Genomic DNA, 16,444 nt, shown 5'->3' on the forward strand with positions numbered 1-16,444 from the left:
TTGTGTGATGTGTGACGCCAACAATGCACAGCAATTCATTTGTATTATGTTCTCATGCTCGTATGTTTGATATGGGGTAGGGGTGTGGGGTGTGGTAGGTGTTGGTTAGTGCCAGCCATCCGTTTTGAAAATGTGGTCCATCTATTGTGGAGGTGTTTGTGGGGGAGTGGGGGCGACAGGCTTGGCGAAGCGATCGGTCCACTCGCGTGCCAAGCGGTCGTACTGCTCGCGGTCTTTCTTGTACATTACGGCCGCGGCGGAATTCAGGGGGCTGTCGCAATTGGGGTCCGACAGCAGCGATTGGATGGAGAGCAGAATCTTCTCCACGGTCAGGGACGGCGACCAGGCTGAGCTCAGAATGTCCACACAGATATTGCCATTGTCTATGTTGCAGTGATACACCTTAGTGCGGAATGTAAGCATCGGTGGTTTGAACGGGTAGCTGAGCGGAAATCTTATTTCCAGCGAAAAGTGCCCGCCCTCATAGGGTGTGTTCGAGGGGCCTAGAATAACGGCGCTCCAGGTGTAGATAGAGCCGTCCACCAACTCCACTGTGCACCCCTCCGTCGGCTTGCTCAACATTTTGGCTAACTCCTTGCGGATGCGGCAGCGGCCTATATCATTCTCGAATCCATTTTCTTGAGTCGCATCTCTTGGGCCAGCGTTTGCAGGCTCCGCCGCGTCGTTGCGGTTTGGGTTCACGGCATCGCGCACAGCTCTGTAGGTGCCCTGGGTGGCAGCGGGCGCTCGGGCGGCAACGGGCGCTCCGGTGGCAGCATCGATTCTCAATCTTCTCAAAAGTACTCGGGGCACCCTCGGCATGACGGCAAACTGTTGAGAAACACTTTTCAGATGGTGAAAACAATTATTGCTTACGAACGCTCTTACATCTAACAAACTAGCACTTAAAATGAAAATGAGAGTCACAGCATATGACAGCCGTGTGACAGAGCTTCCTTTGACTCGCTTCCAACACTTCACACACCGCTCAGCTGTGTGCAAAAACAGTGGCAGCCCTATTGGAAAAGCGGGCTGTGAGAGCGAGAGAGAAAGCCTCAGTTCTTGGACTGAAAGCCGGGAAGTTCGTCTGGAATGCTTCGTGAATGCCCTGCAGTACCAGCAGTGAGCGATGACGAATGTCATCTACAATGTTATCTAGGCGTTGACGCCAGCCAAATCGAACCCTTCGTTTTTTCTTTTGTTTCTTTCCTTTCCGCGCGTGCCGAACGTAATTCGGTTCTGCCGACCGTGCGCAGTAGCAGAGAACTTCGTTTTATCTTTTCGTCTTCTTTGCGCCTGCGTCGACAGAGCTCTTTTTCTTTCTTCGCTTTGCATTTGCTATTTGCAATCGTCAAATTGTGCGCAAACGAAGCGAAAGTGCTGTGAATTTTATTATTATCAGGTAAGTGCAGTGTTTAAATAATTAATAATATGTGTGCGCGTGTGCGTGGTAAAGAAAATCTCAATTGTATAAAAAGTCAAATATGTGAAAAAACTGTGTTCAAATTATGTATATTAATGTTTCGCTGCATTCACATTATACTTTATTCTTCTCGTATGCTCGGGAATAAAAGAAGAATAAAGAAATAGAATGTAAGTCCGTATTAGCGAATTAAATTGTTATAATTTGCGGAGGGCACGAAATTGCAATTTTTGAGCAGTCCAGCAGCAAAAAAACAACAAAAGAAAAGCAACAAAAAGTAACCCCTTTTTGTGCGGCTTGGCTCGAGCAGGTACATTTTTTTGCGCGTGTTTATACCCGATACTCAAAATGAGTATTGGGGTATATTAGATTTGTGGTAAAAGTGGATGTGTGTAACGTCCAAAAGGAATCGTTTTTTCTCGCCCTGTCTCTCTCTAACACACACGTAGCATAGCCGGCTTTGCTTAGAGTAAAACATTAGCGCCTAGATCTCAGAGACTATAAAAGCTAGAGCAACCAAATTTGGTATCCACACTCCTAATATATCGGACCGAGACGAGTTTGTTTCAAAATTTCGCCACACCCCCTTCCGCCCCCGCAAAGGATGAAAATCTGGGGATATTCACAAATCTCAGAGACTATTAAGGCTAGAGTAACCAAATTTGGTATCCGCACTCCTGTTAGATCTCACTATAAAACGTATATCTCAAAATTTCGCCCCACCCCCTTCCGCCCCCACAAAGGACGAAAATCTGTTGCATCCACAATATTGAGGATACGAGAAAACTAAAAACGCAGAATCATAGATAATGATCATATATATCAGATTGCTGAATCTGGATCAGATCAGATCATTTTTATAGCCAAAAGGAACAAATCAATTTGCACTGGCTACGCAGCCCCCGACGTCATGCTCAGACTGATTTTCTGTCTCTCTCGCACGCACTCCTTGTCGTGTCGTTTAATATTAGCGGCGTCTGCCGGAGGAGAGCCATACTGACTTAGTATCGGGTATAACTGTAGAGTTGCGGTGTCCACAGCAACTCACAACGTTCCCCATCGTTCTTGCTGCTAACGACGTTAGTTTGCTCAATTTTTTCTACCTTGTTTTTGCTTATTAGTACATAGTTTTATTTTTTATGCGACGGCTGCACGAGTTTTTTCATATTTTCCAAATCTAATATACCGCAATACTCATTTTGAGTATCGGGTATAAAAAGGGTTATGTTGCACAGGAGACAGGAGACAGGAGACAATCCAAAAATACAACAAACAAAAATTCGCGATGTTCTGCTGCTTTGTTTTGTGTTAATTGAGTTGTTTGCAGCTTTTGTTGCTGTTGCTGCTGCTGTTGCAACGACTGTGTGTTGCAGGCTTCGTTGTTGCTTGTTTTGTTCGTTTGTTGCATTCATTCCGTTAAGATTTTTTCTGGTTAAACACAACGCTGCCGCTGCCGCTGCCGCTGCTGTTGTGATTTTTGTGTTCTGCTGTTTGTTCTATGTATGTCTGCCTCCTGGCTGCATGCCCCCACCATCCACTATCCCATGTGGCTCCATTCTCCTCCTCCTCCTCCTCCTCCTCCTCCTCCTCCTCATCCTTCTCTCTCTCTCTCCATCTCTGTGTTTGCAATTTTCCAGCAATTAGTGTTGCCTGTGTTCTGTGTTGCACAGTCCGACAGTTATTTCTCTCTGCAGATTTTTCGAGTCAAGTGAGTGTTTGGCCGTTTGGCCGCTTGCCCGTTTCTGCTGCTTTTTTGCCTCTTAATGTCGCGCGCATCAGCCAAAATGAGTCATGGGAGCGAACCCCTGCCATGGGTTCCGCTTCGATGCTGCCGCTGCTGCTGTTTGTGGCATGCTGCTGACTAATATGCGAGAAACTTAAATTGAAAAACGGACACTAAATTAAGGAAAGCCAAAGATAATTCCCCTGTAAGCCGCACTCTCGATGCACTATCCTTTATTCCATTTATCTGAAATATTGGAAATTATTTCATCAACTAATCTCTTGCATTGCATTTAAAATTGATTTAAAATAATAAATAGAAATAAATAAATAAAACAATACAACTTTTAGATAATTTTTGGGCCTCGATTTTTATTCATTTTTATATATTTTCCTTTTTTGACGATGCGTTTTTAGATCATTTTCAAATAATTAAGATCACATTTAAGACCACTTTTAGAGCATTTTAGAGGTGGCTTATTTACATAGTTTGTAGCTAAATATTTAGACCGTTTTGAGGTTATCTCTTGTATTTTTTAAATGTTTTATGTATCCAATTCTTAAGATACTTTTTAGATACATAATTTTAAGCGCTTTGAGGTTATACTTCTATACTTTTTAGATAATTTTTGAAATATTCTTTAAATTCCATTTTAGTTGTTTTCCATCCGATTTAAGATCATTATATAAATCTTTTTGGATACTGCTTTTGGATCTTATATCAGTGGCACTGTGGCATTAGTAGACACTTCTCTCAATGATGGCGCAGTCACCGCATTTTCTTCTCTGACCATCTCTGAGCGTTGAACCTTCACTTTTTGGGCGACAGATCTTCCGGAGCTTAGAGGGCACTCCAGGGCAGCAGACCCTATCGTTCTGCGATAGGGTATACGAGGCATTTAAACGCATGGGGGCACCGCCCGAAGAACACGCCCAAAAACTAGAAAAATGGCCAAAGATTTGCCACAGACAAAAGCCAAAAAACAAATATGCAGCGAGACCCACAGAAAGACCCCCAGCAGCAGCCAATGCTGCCACAAGAGAGCTGCAACTGCCACAGCAACAGCAACAAACGTTTTGTGTCACAAAATATTTGAATGTAAAGTGCGCCTCGGTCTGCGCGGCCCCGGTTCGGGTCTTTGCTGGCGTTTTTCTGTCTTTATTCCCGTCTCTGGCTCTGTCTCTGTCTCTGGCTCTGTCTCTGGCTGTGGCTGTGGCTTTGGCTCTGACGTGCGCCTGCGCGACCACGCCTCCTCCTCCCCCTCGCTCATAGCCGATTCCCCAGTTGGATCACTAATTGGTCACGACAGGCAGCAGCCATAGCCACAGCGTTTCGGTTTATTTTCTGCCTGCTTGTTTTTTTTTTGTGTTTTTTTTGGCTAAACGAAAAGTAAAATCCATTGAATTTGGCAAGAGGCCCGTCCGTTTCTGTTTGTGCGGCTGAAACCTTCAATTTTGGTAGCTTTTCGCTTGCCACAGACAGACGGACAGCCACCTCTCCCACTGCACCACCGATCCACAACCAGCCGCCCCCCCCCCCCCCCCCCTGGGCCCCTCATCCGTTGTTGGAGCATTAAAGTTTAGCGTCGCAATTGATTTTAGTCGTCAGTTTTATGGGCTTTTGATTTTTCTTCATTGTTGTAGTTTATTTTGTTGTTGTATCTTTTTTGCTATTCTAAAAGATATTTGTTGGTGTTGTTGGTGTTGCCATGAGATGGCGCAAAACATTAAACATTCAACAATTCGATGGGGGATTTCGTCTGGGGGGCCGTTTTGTTTGCCAAATTTATGCGATGCTGCATTTCGTTGTTGTTATTATTTCGGCTTTATTATTGAATATAAATCTAAATGCATTTTTAATCATTTTTTGATGTCTGCCCAAATTGTGCGGCCATTATTCACGATGCCATTAACTTTTATAATCCAACGATTTTCCTATAAGAATTTTCCGCTGCCTTGGGTCTTGGGTCTTTTGTTTTTTGTTTCGTTTTTCTGTGCAACAAGTGGCCGGGCCGGGTCGGGTCGGATCGGGTCGGGTCGGGTCGGTCTTTTGTGTTGCAAATTAAATCGATACGAATTAAAACTAATCGGAAGATTGCTCAGACGAGTGCTCGAGGGGATTCGAATTCGAAGCAGATCCCAGGACAGGTCGCAGGAAGGATCAGGGAGCATCAGGGACCTCCTTGGAGAAATTGGAGCATTCCTTTGGAAGCCCACTTATCGTATAATCATCAACGATCTATATACACGGAAATATTGGATGCATCTCGGCCGATTATTGCCCCCAAAGTCGTGGCTTTCTTTTCTTCTACCCTCCCCTCTGTACACCCTCTATAAGCGGGGGGGAAGCGGAGAACAAATGCACACATTTCCATCACAAATGGAGACTATCCTTAGAGCTGTGTTACGATTATTTTGGCTACAAAAAATAATCCAAAAATAATCTTCCATTTTCGGTCCATGAAAATTCGCGTAAAATTCTTTATTATTGGATCTCTCTCAGATGTGATCGCTTATTTGGTACCTTCTACAGGCACATCCTTCTTCGCCAAAGGAGGAGCCACTTCAGTTTGGTATCCTTCGTCGGCAGGCTCTCCGGCTCTCCGGAGCTGGTCGGCTGGTCAAATGCCTTGCGAGCCTCTGTGCGCCCTTCCACTGGGGCCATGTCCTTGGTCTTTGACCACCGTGTAGGCGCTTCTCCCACCGGGCCAAGCACTATCCCCACAGATTATAGACTATATAGGGTGGTATCATGGTGGAGGTGCCACTCCATAATCTCAAAATACCCTCTAATTGGTATTCAATTCCAAGTCCAAATCCAATTAAATATTTCCCGACCAATTTGACTCCCACATTAATTTCGGGTGCATTATTTATGGCATCTCTTTAGTGCCGCTGCCGCCGCTGTTGGCCACAAAAAAAAATCACAGCAGACGGCAACAATAAACATTTCGGCAATCGGTGGGGGGCGGAGCGGTGCTGCAAGGCGACGGAAAAAGACCAAAAAGACAGCGTCATTCATCAAATAAAATTTACTTAATGAAATTAATAAATAAATTATGATATAAATCTTGCAACAGTCACCGCGAATCGAACGCGAAGCTGCCACCGCCAACGGTGTTGCTGCTTATTGCTGTTGCTGCTGTTGTTGCTGTTGTGGCTGCAACAGCAACGGCAACAGCAGCAACATTTTTATTAAAAGCTCTAAATTATTGGCAGTCGCATGCGATGCCGACAAACGAGGCAAGAGTCGGTCGATCGGTTGGTCAGCTGCTGCTCGAGTGGAGTCGAATCTTGGCCCGAAGCCATGGGACCAAGAGCCACAGCCAGAGCCACAGCCATAGCCAGGGCCAGAGCGGTGGCCACCAAGTGGCGGCGGGGCATGCAGCACGGCACACATTAACGAGCAAATGTCAATTTCCAGGCAATCTTTTTGCAATTTCTGTGTTTTTTAGTTAATAATTTTTGGCTGTCCAAACGGCTGTCCCCCACCCCTCCGTGCCCCCAGTCGATGCGGCGGCGGCCACAACGAATCGAATATTTCGTAATCGCCGCAAAAAAAAAAAAACAAAAACAAAAGTATGAGTATTTTCGCGACTAGCAAAATTAAGTTAATAATTCTCTTATTTTTAATTGGGGGGAAGCCATGTGGCAGAGCTACCCTCGGCTGCTGTGGAGGGGTATGCCAGGCAGGAATGAAACAAGAAAAATTCCAACAGATGGAACAGAGAACGGAGAAGGCCCCAAGAGAGGTATATTTTTCGAAGAACAAATCGGCAAAGATATTTAACCTTTTTAATAATTATCTTTTATAAGATATTATATACATATATAAACTCTGATGGGAAAACCGAATAAAATAAGAAAAATTTCACTTTGTATTTATTTTTTTTTCCAAATATTAAAATAGCTAAAAAAAAAATAAAAGTTAAAATTAAAAAAAAAATAAAAGAAAATAAAAAATTAGCCCAATCTTAAAAATTCCAAATTTCGCTGATTTTCCTATAAATCCTTAACACCAATTATAGGGCTAACCAAAAGCTAATTTATGATATAAAAATAATTCTTAAAAAATCCTTCATGTAGCTTTTTAGCACCCGCAATTTGTACGATTGTCCCCCCATAAGGAATACATTCGATGGATATTCCTTGAAGATTACATTTCGAATACCTTTTTTCCTATTAGATATTCTTTGAGTTCGTGGCTTTTTCTCACGGAAAACAACAAACATATCCTGAATATCCTTTAGAGGGTATCTCTCATATCTTCTCGAATGCTCTTCAACCGTATATGTACCTCGCTCGAGTCCAGGGTATTCTGTCGTTAATATTTCTACAAGACACCCAACCAAATCCTTTCCCATTTTCTGCAACTCAATTGATAAATTTCGGAATTTCTTGAACTCTGCCGCTGAATATTTTCCTGGCTCTTTATTCGCTGTTTAACGCCGCGTAAAATGTGTCAGATATTGACAATTTTTATGGTGGAAAAAAAAACACAAAAAAAAGACGCTGAAAATATCGAATGGTAAGAAAATAAACGAATACGAGAGCTCAATTGGTTTTTTTTTTTGGTTTTTTTTGCCTTTGTAATTATTTCTTGTGGGTTTTTTTTCTTTCGAATATTTGATTGCTGTTGGTGTTGGAATTGTTGTTGTATTTTCTGATTTTTGTAGGCGTTGGAATGGTTGTTGAAATGATTTTCTAGGCAATTGTTGTTGTAGTTGTTAAAAATAAATGAATTTGTTGTTGTTGTTGTTGCTGTTGGAATCATTGCAATGGCTGTTGTTGTTGTTGTTGTTGTTGAAGCCTCCACAGTGCAGTGTATTTTTTGTATTGAAGTGAGTTTTTCGTGTCTGTTGTTCTTGGAATTATTGTTGCAATTGCAATTGTTGTTTCTGCTGTTGCTGTTGTTGCTGTTGCTGCCTCTAGCTGTTGCAGTGGCTGTGGAGATTGTTATTTGCAACCCGCTGTGCGTACGAGAGGCACACACATATGAACAACCGCAAACTCTGGACAACAACTTAATTTGGCTAAAAACGTCCGCTTGTTAGTGTTGCTGTTGTTACTGTTGTTTCTGTTGTTGCTGTTGCTGTGGCAGTTGTTGCATTTGCGGTCGTTGGTGTCGCAGTTTGCGGTCCATACACGATCGCCGCCACATCATATTCGCACGAGGAATGCCAGCCACCAATTGAGGCAACATCTCGCACAGACGAATATGAAGCCACATCTTGGGGTCCCCCATTCTGTGGCCCGGGGTGTGTGGGGGGGGGGGGGAGAATGGACAAGTTTTTCTGTTCATTCGAATGGCAGGGAAATGGGAATCACAATTAGAGAAACATGAAATTAGAATGGGAAAATCGAGTAAATCGAGTGGCAGTAGGAGGCTGTTGGAGCCAGGAGTGGCAGCCTCCATGGATTTCCTGTTTCCCACACATCAGACCGACCAGAGCCATTCCTCCCTCGAGCATCTGGGCCCATCCTTTGGGGGCTGTGCCTTTGTTGCCTTTAATTGCTGCACGTCTTTGATTAATTTGTTGACAATGGCCATGCCCCAAAGTGTTGCAGCTGCGGCAAGCAGTAAGCAAGCAACATGAAAGTTGTCACGTCACAAAATGCAACAAAACGACAAACGACAAGCGACAGGCGACATTTATCATGTTTTTAACCTTTGAAGTGCATTTGTGTCTAGACGTCTTCAACGAGTCGCTTGTTGTTGTTGTTGTTGTTGTTGTTGTTGCTGTTGCAGCAGTAACCGATGTTGCCACTGCCTTGGCCCCTTCTGTTGCATGTGGCAGCGGCTAAAAATGCGGAAAAAATCGCGCACAAAAGAGGAATCATAATAATTTGTAATAAATTAACGCCTCTCCTCGTGTCGTGTCGTGTGTGTGTGTGCGTGTGTGTTGCAGTGACAACCGTGCAACACAGCAACACCTAGGCACTCGGCGGCTGCTCTATGGATGGAAGGTTGAAGGATTAAAACACACGCCTCCTGTCTGTCCTGCCTGTCCCGCCCGTCCTGCCTGTCCCGCCCGTCCTGTCTGTGCCTTCGAGGAGCCTCCTTCGAGCGGTCGCGTCGTCGTCATCTTCATTAAGTCATGGCGCGTCCTAGCCGCCGCTTGGAGAGTTGCTCTTGCAACCCCCGAGCAGACAGACAGACAGACATACGGACGATGGAGTTGCACATGTGGCACACACACACACACCTTCCTCCCCCTCTGCTTTTGTCTAATTTCACGCTGTCGTTTCTCATCAAAGAGTGACGCGCGTCCCCGGCGAGTAATTCATCATTTCGCGTGACGTACTCCATGGACTCCATGGACTCGGAGGATACCAGAGACTCCAACCAGACAGCCATCCAGAAAGAGAGCCAGCGAGAGAGATTCATTCCCTGTGCGCCCCCAGTGGCAATAAGCAGGGGGCAGCGGGGCAGGGGGGCAGGGGGGCAGGCACATAAATTCTCAAGTGCCAAATGCATTTTTTATAGAGGCGCACCTCTCCTCTGCCGAATGCCGATTGCCGATTGCCGATTGCCGCCTTTCGTCTTTGACTTTGACGTTGGCCTGGCCTTAACTTCTGTTGGCGTGACACAATCATCGACAAGAAGTTGAAAGCAGTCTGCACTCGTCCGTCCGTCCGTCCGTCTGTCCGTCTGTCCGTCCGTCTGCCCGTCCGTCTGTCTGCCCGTCTCGTGTTGCAGTTGCAAGTGTGGCTGCATTTGTTGTTGCTGTTGTCTGCTCTCATCGTTCGGCTGCTAATTATTCAAATTAATTGTTTCGAACGAAACGCGGACGCGGACGCGCAGTCGCACGCGCAACTCAAACGCCAATCAACGGCGGCGAGGCAGACAGTTGGCTGCCACAGGGGAGGGGCTGCCGCGGTGCACGGTGCACCTCAAGAGTTGACAACTTGCAACACATTTGCGGTGCACAAACGGGGGGGGGGGGGGGGGGGGGGTGGTGGAAATAATGCTAATTTGTGGCACTTAATGCTAGATAATTGTCCATATCGATTGTTTGGGTTTTTCGTGCTGGCAAAAATGTGAAAAGGGAGGGAGGGAATCCCAGAAGGTCCCATCCAAAGATGCACTTTAAAAGTGTGAATGATCAGCTCTGAGTCCTTCAAGGGCCGCTCCTATGCGGCTCCCAAAAGATCTCCAATCGGGGATCTCCTGTGGGGATTTACAGAGATCTGCCGCCCCATCTCATTCTCCTTCTGGCCCCAAATCGAATCATTTCCTCTCTGCAAAGTGACGCCCGCCCCCCCTTTCCGTACCCCCGTACCCCCGTACCCCCTATACCCCTTCAACCGCTCCACCATTCCATGGCGACCTGAATTCTGATTCAGATTCAGATTCGGCATCAGAAAATTGCAATTTGTATTTGTTTTCCCTGACAGCTGTGCCACAACATGTGCAACATGCCAGCAAATGTGGCAGGTGGGAGGAGTTACGATGGGGGGGGGGTCTTCATTTTCGTGCCAGTTATGGGAACAGCCGATCGCGTGTCTATCCGCCAAAGGCTTCCCCAAAACGCGCTGAGAACCCGTTGGAGATTGAGTTGTTAGCCATATTCCATAGGCCATCGACCATCCTCCATCCTCCATCCTCCATAGACCATCGACCACCGACCACCGATAAAGGACGAATGCAAAGCAGCAGCGAGAATCGAATGAGCCACAACGACAACTCCATTCATTGGTTTGTCGACATTTTTTGGTATTTTTTTTGTATTTTAGAGGAATCGGAAATACTCTTTCAGGGAAACTTGAGGGACAAGGAAGCCAGACCTCTAAAGGGGGACCCCCAAAGAAATCCAGACTCAAGCGGCTTCGATCTAGACAGGGAAAAGGTTTGAGGATCCGGGAGGATCCCCATCATAATCCCAAGTCCCGAATCTTTCGTTTTTACAGGGCATCCAAGGGCAAGCTTCGAGCGGCAACATTTCGGCTTCTTGCCCCAAAGATTAGCATCGATTTCTGGCTACTGTTGTTGCTGGCCTCCACTCCTTCCAGCTGATGATTTGCCTGGCAATTGTGGCAGCAGTGGCAGCCGGAAAGCGGGTTCTTATTTTTGGTCTTAAATGCTCTTTTGCGGAGTCGCGCAGAAGCCAAAAGAAATCGGCCACAAAAATAAACACTGTTGCCTCCAAGATTATGACGACTTTTTGGAGTGAGAGAGAGAGGGGGGAGAGTGTCGGGGGGTGGGGGGTGGGGGAGAGAGACAACGAAAACGTTTTTGGGGGATAAATGTTAAACGAATGTTTATGCAAATTAGAAGCGATCGCCGCTTCTGTTTGATGTCCTTTCCGCCAGAAGAAAGAAGGAGCAAAAAAAAGAGTTGTTGCTGTGTTTTTTGTGTTGCGGGGCAGAAGAGAGGAGCAGCAGCCAAAGGAGGATCCATCGAACCAAACGAAGCCCCGAAGATGATGATGATGATGATGAGATCAAACACTGCCACTGCCACTGCCACTGCCACTGCCACTGCTGCTGCCTGCCCCTCGCTTGCGTTGCCAAAGCGATTTTGGGCAACACGGGTAGTCGCTGCCGCTGCCGTCGCAGCAGAGAGAGAAAGAGATTAAAAAACGATACCAAACGAAAAAAAAGCACTGAGACCCCGCGAGAGACTGCATCTACAAGATACTCTTTCGGCAGCGACAGCGACAGCGGCTGTCTGTCTGTCTGGCTGTCGGGACTGTGGCAAAACGGTAGCTGCAATTTGGCATAACATTTGTGCCAACAGTTGGCCAACCAAAAATCACTGGCAACTGGGGGGCATGCCCCAGACAACGGCCAGGAGGAGGCGCCTCCCAAAAGAGAGACATTTGTTGTCTTAAACAAATCGAGAGGTGGCGTTCGAATCGAACGCATGGGGCATTCCCCCATGAGGGAGAAATGCGAGATGCATTGTAATTAAGTTAATTGTGGGCTAAGGGGGCAAAGATACTCGCGTATCCCGCAGATACGCTCTCGTTCGCTGCTGCTGCCAATCATTACTTTTATCTGCACCGCCAACAAGCCAACAAGCCAACAGACACTCGTATTAGCCAAATTGAACCTTAAAATGTCACAAAAGCATTAACACAGTACGCGAATCCCGCAGATACTATCCCACAGATACACACACACACATGCAGTGCCTCGTTCGCAGCAGCAGCAGCAGCAGCTGCCACAAAGAGGTTCGCTCCATTCGAAGGCTTTTAAGGGGCCAGGCCAGCAGAAACCCCCAGATAATTTGCGACCATTCCACATTGATGGCATATCGATGATGAGATGATGCCGCAGATACCGCCGCGCGCACTCTCCACGGATCGCATCGGATCGGATCGGAACGGAACGGAGCGGATCGTTGCGGCATGCAAATATTGTCACAGCAGCAGATCCCGCAATTGGCAACAAGTTGCGGCAACGTTCTGGGAGCCTCTCTCTCCCTCTCCCTCTCTCTCTCTCTCGCTGTCTCTGTCTGTCCCAGAGATCGTGTAGATAGTTAAGATCGCTTATCGGATCGCCTGAATTATGGCAGAGCTAAAAGCCTGCCAATGGAACTCTCTTATTGCCACCACTCTCTTTTATTCTCTCTCTCTCTCTCTCCCTCTCTGTCCCTGTCTTCCTTTTTATACCCGATACTCAAAACGAGTCCAGGGGTATACTGGATTTGTGGGGAAAGTGGTAAAGTGTGTGTAACGTCCAGAAGGAAGCGTTTCCGACCCCATAAAGTATATATATGCTTGATCAGCATCAATAGCCGAATCGATTGAGCCCTGTCTGTCTGTCCGTCGGTCCGTCTGTCCGTCCCCTTCAGCGCCTAGTGCTCAAAGACTATAAGAGCTAGAGCAACGATGTTTTGGATCCAGACTTCTGTGATATGTCACTGCTAAAAAAATATTTCAAAACTTCGCCCCGCCCACTTCCGCCCCCACAAAGGACGAAAATCTGTGGCATCCACAATTTTAAAGATATGAGAAAACCAAAAACGTAGAATTGTAGAGAATGACCATATCTTTAAGACTGCGGAGGCGCCGCGGCGTCTGCGCGGAGTGCTTCAGGAGTCTTGAAATATCGCGCAGCGGAGGTGGACAACACTCTCGACGTCTCGGAAGCGAGCAGAGCGCATTCTGGTCTAAAATAGTAAATCAAACACTTTGTAGGTCTTGTGCGATGTGTGACGCCAACAATGCACAGCATTTCATTTGTATTATGTTCTCATGCTCGTATGTTTGATATGGGGTAGGGGTATGGGGTGTGGTAGGTGTTGGTTAGTGCCAGCCATCCGTTTTGAAAATGTGGTCCATCTATTGTGGAGGTGTTTGTGGGGGAGCGGGGGCGACAGGCTTGGCGAAGCGATCGGTCCACTCGCGTGCCAAGCGGTCGTACTGCTCGCGGTCTTTCTTGTACATTACGGCCGCGGCGGAATTCAGGGGGCTGTCGCAATTGGGGTCCGACAGCAGCGATTGGATGGAGAGCAGAATCTTCTCCACGGTCAGGGACGGCGACCAGGCTGAGCTCAGAATGTCCACACAGATATTGCCATTGTCTATGTTGCAGTGATACACCTTAGTGCGGAATGTAAGAATCGGTGGTTTGAACGGGTAGCTGAGCGGAAATCTTATTTCCAGCGTAAAGTGCCCGCCCTCATAGGGCGTGTTCGAGGGGCCTAGAATAACGGCGCTCCAGGTGTAGATAGAGCCGTCCACCAACTCCACTGTGCACCCCTCCGTCGGCTTGCTCGACATTTTGGCTAACTCCTTGCGGATGCGGCAGCGGCCCATATCATTTTTGAATCCATTTTTTTGAGTCGCATCTCTAGGGCCAGCGTTTGCAGGCTCCGCCGCGTCGTTGCGGTTTGGGTTCACGGCATCGCGCACAGCTCTGTAGGTGCCCTGGGTGGCAGCGGGCGCTCGGGCGGCAGCATCGAAATTCAATCTTCTCGGAGTGAGATGGGGCATGACGGCAAACTGTTGAGAAACACTTTTCAGATGGTGAAAACAATTATTGCTTACGAACGCTCTTACATCTAACAAACTAGCACTTAAAATGAAAATGAGAGTCACAGCATATGACAGCCGTGTGACAGAGCTTCCTTTGACTCGCTTTCAAACACTTCACACACCGCTCAGCTGTGTGCAAAAACAGTGGCAGCCCTATTGGAAAAGCGGGCTGTGAGAGCGAGAGAGAAAGCCTCAGTTCTTGGACTGAAAGCCGGGAAGTTCGTCTGGAATGCTTTGTGAATGCCCTGCAGTACCAGCAGTGAGCGATGACGAATGTCATCTACAATGTCATCTAGGCGTTGACGCCAGCCAAATCGAACCCTTCGTTTTTTCTTTTGTTTCTTTCCTTTCCGCGCGTGCCGAACGTAATTCGGTTCTGCCGACCGTGCGCAGTAGCAGAGAACTTCGTTTTATCTTTTCGTCTTCTTTGCGCCTGCGTCGACAGAGCTCTTTTTATACCCGATACTCAAAATGAGTATTGGGGTATATTAGATTTGTGGTAAAAGTGGATGTGTGTAACGTCCAAAAGGAATCGTTTCCGACCCCATAAAGTATATATATTCTTGATCAGCATCAATATCCGAGTCGATTGAGCCATGTCTGTCGGTCCGTCTGTCCGTCCGTCCGTCTGTCCGTCTGTCCGTCTGTCCGTCCCCTTTAGCGCCTAGTGCTCAAAGACTATAAGAGCGAGAGCAACGATGTTTTGGATCCAGACTTCTGTGATATGTCACTGCTACAAGAATATTTCAAAACTTTGCCCCGCCCACTTCCGCCCCCACAAAGGGCGAAAATCTGTGGCATCCACAATTTCGACGATACGAGAAAACTAAAAGCGCAGAATCGTAGAAGATGACTATATCTTCTAGAGTGCAAAATCTGAACCAGATCGTATAATTATTATAGCCAGAATCAAGAAAACAATTTAATTTTTTCTCGCCCTGTCTCTCTCTAACACACACGTAGCATAGCCGGCTTTGCTTGGAGAAAAACATTAGCGCCTAGATCTCAGAGACTATAAAAGCTAGAGCAACCAAATTTGGTATCCACACTCCTAATATATCGGACCGAGACGAGTTTGTTTCAAAATTTCGCCACACCCCCTTCCGCCCCCGCAAAGGATGAAAATCTGGGGATATTCACAAATCTCAGAGACTATTAAGGCTAGAGTAACCAAATTTGGTATCCGCACTCCTGTTAGATCTCACTATAAAACGTATATCTCAAAATTTCGCCCCACCCCCTTCCGCCCCCACAAAGGACGAAAATCTGTTGCATCCACAATATTGAGGATACGAGAAAACTAAAAACGCAGAATCATAGATAACGACCATATCTATCAGATCAGAGAAGTTATATGGAAGTTATATCTGGATCAGATCAGATCATTTTTATAGCCAAAAGGAACAAATCAATTTGCACTGGCTACGCAGCGCCCGACGTCACGCTCAGACTGATTTTCTGTCTCTCTCGCACGCACTCCTTGTCGTGTCGTTTAATATTAGCGGCGTCTGCCGGAGGAGAGCCATACTGACTTAGTATCGGGTATAACTGTAGAGTTGCGGTGTCCGCAGCAACTCACAACGATCCCCCTCGTTTGTTTTTGTTGTTGGAGGAAATGAACAGCCCACCGCTGACGTACAGTGAACATTGTTGTTTTTGTTGAAACAAACAACCGTTTTAAAAATCGAACAAATTCTTTCTTTTTATACAATTGAACCAAATTAATAGTAATTGTACATATATATAATATATCCATATTATTTCAGCGGCGGTGAAGATGAAAATACCCAACGAGCCAGCAGAAAAAGTGATTCGGAAGGCTATTCACAATATTAAGAATAGCTATTTTCAAAAGGGCGCAAGGGACACAAAATACAAAGCTCTGGCATCCTTAGACAATAATTAATAATAATTGTTAATAAATAAAACTAATTGGAAAAATAAACAATTGAATGTATTACTTTTTTATATTAAATGCATGATTTTTCGTGAAAAATCATCACCACCTTGTATAATTGCATCATGAGCCAGCCGATGTCTCGTTCAATACATGAGGCAGGTATGTAACACGATTCTCATACATTTTAGGGCTGGAAATCGGCTGCATATGACCATTGAAATGTATGGGCGTTACTCGCCTCACTATTTATATTGGCCTTGCTCCTACTGTGGATTATTGCAGGGCGGCAAGGCCTTTTTCATTTTGCTTTAAATTCTACTCTCATTAAAATAGATTGCAGAATATGAGCCTCTGGTCATTCGTAGCTGGCCATCTTTCAAATTGCATTTATCATTTCGCTGATTCTCTGTACCG

The 16,444-nt window shown here is 46.1% G+C and overlaps 2 protein-coding genes and 1 long non-coding RNA gene across 3 annotated transcripts; 1 reads left to right on the plus strand and 2 right to left on the minus strand.

Annotated features, from left to right (window-relative positions):
* On the minus strand, positions 1-1,088 carry LOC117186656 (ubiquitin-conjugating enzyme E2 D4-like). The gene is made up of 2 exons (XM_033387695.1): positions 889-1,088; positions 1-831 (listed from the first exon to the last, which is right to left on the minus strand). The coding sequence occupies exon 2, from the start codon at positions 820-822 to the stop codon at positions 142-144; it is 681 nt and encodes a 226-aa protein (XP_033243586.1). The 5' UTR covers positions 823-831; positions 889-1,088; the 3' UTR covers positions 1-141.
* Positions 1,089-1,289: 201 nt separating this feature from the next.
* LOC117186658 lies at positions 1,290-15,998 on the plus strand. Its single transcript, XR_004471628.1, has 2 exons — positions 1,290-1,402; positions 15,897-15,998. It is a non-coding gene; the product is annotated as an uncharacterized LOC117186658 (long non-coding RNA).
* On the minus strand, positions 13,292-14,245 carry LOC117186657 (ubiquitin-conjugating enzyme E2 D4-like). The gene is made up of 2 exons (XM_033387696.1): positions 14,155-14,245; positions 13,292-14,097 (listed from the first exon to the last, which is right to left on the minus strand). Exon 2 carries the CDS (start codon positions 14,086-14,088, stop codon positions 13,435-13,437), a length of 654 nt encoding a protein of 217 aa, XP_033243587.1. The 5' UTR covers positions 14,089-14,097; positions 14,155-14,245; the 3' UTR covers positions 13,292-13,434.
* Positions 15,999-16,444: the final 446 nt, after the last annotated feature.

Source organism: Drosophila miranda, chromosome XR, assembly GCF_003369915.1.
Source record: "Drosophila miranda strain MSH22 chromosome XR, D.miranda_PacBio2.1, whole genome shotgun sequence".
NCBI classification, from domain to species: domain Eukaryota; kingdom Metazoa; phylum Arthropoda; class Insecta; order Diptera; family Drosophilidae; genus Drosophila; species Drosophila miranda.

What these genes read in the sequence shown, in the direction of transcription:
- LOC117186657 (XM_033387696.1), bottom strand. Translation starts at nt 14,088, where the DNA reads ATGCCCCATCTCACTCCGAGAAGATTGAATTTCGATGCTGCCGCCCGA.
- LOC117186656 (XM_033387695.1), bottom strand. Translation starts at nt 822, where the DNA reads ATGCCGAGGGTGCCCCGAGTACTTTTGAGAAGATTGAGAATCGATGCT.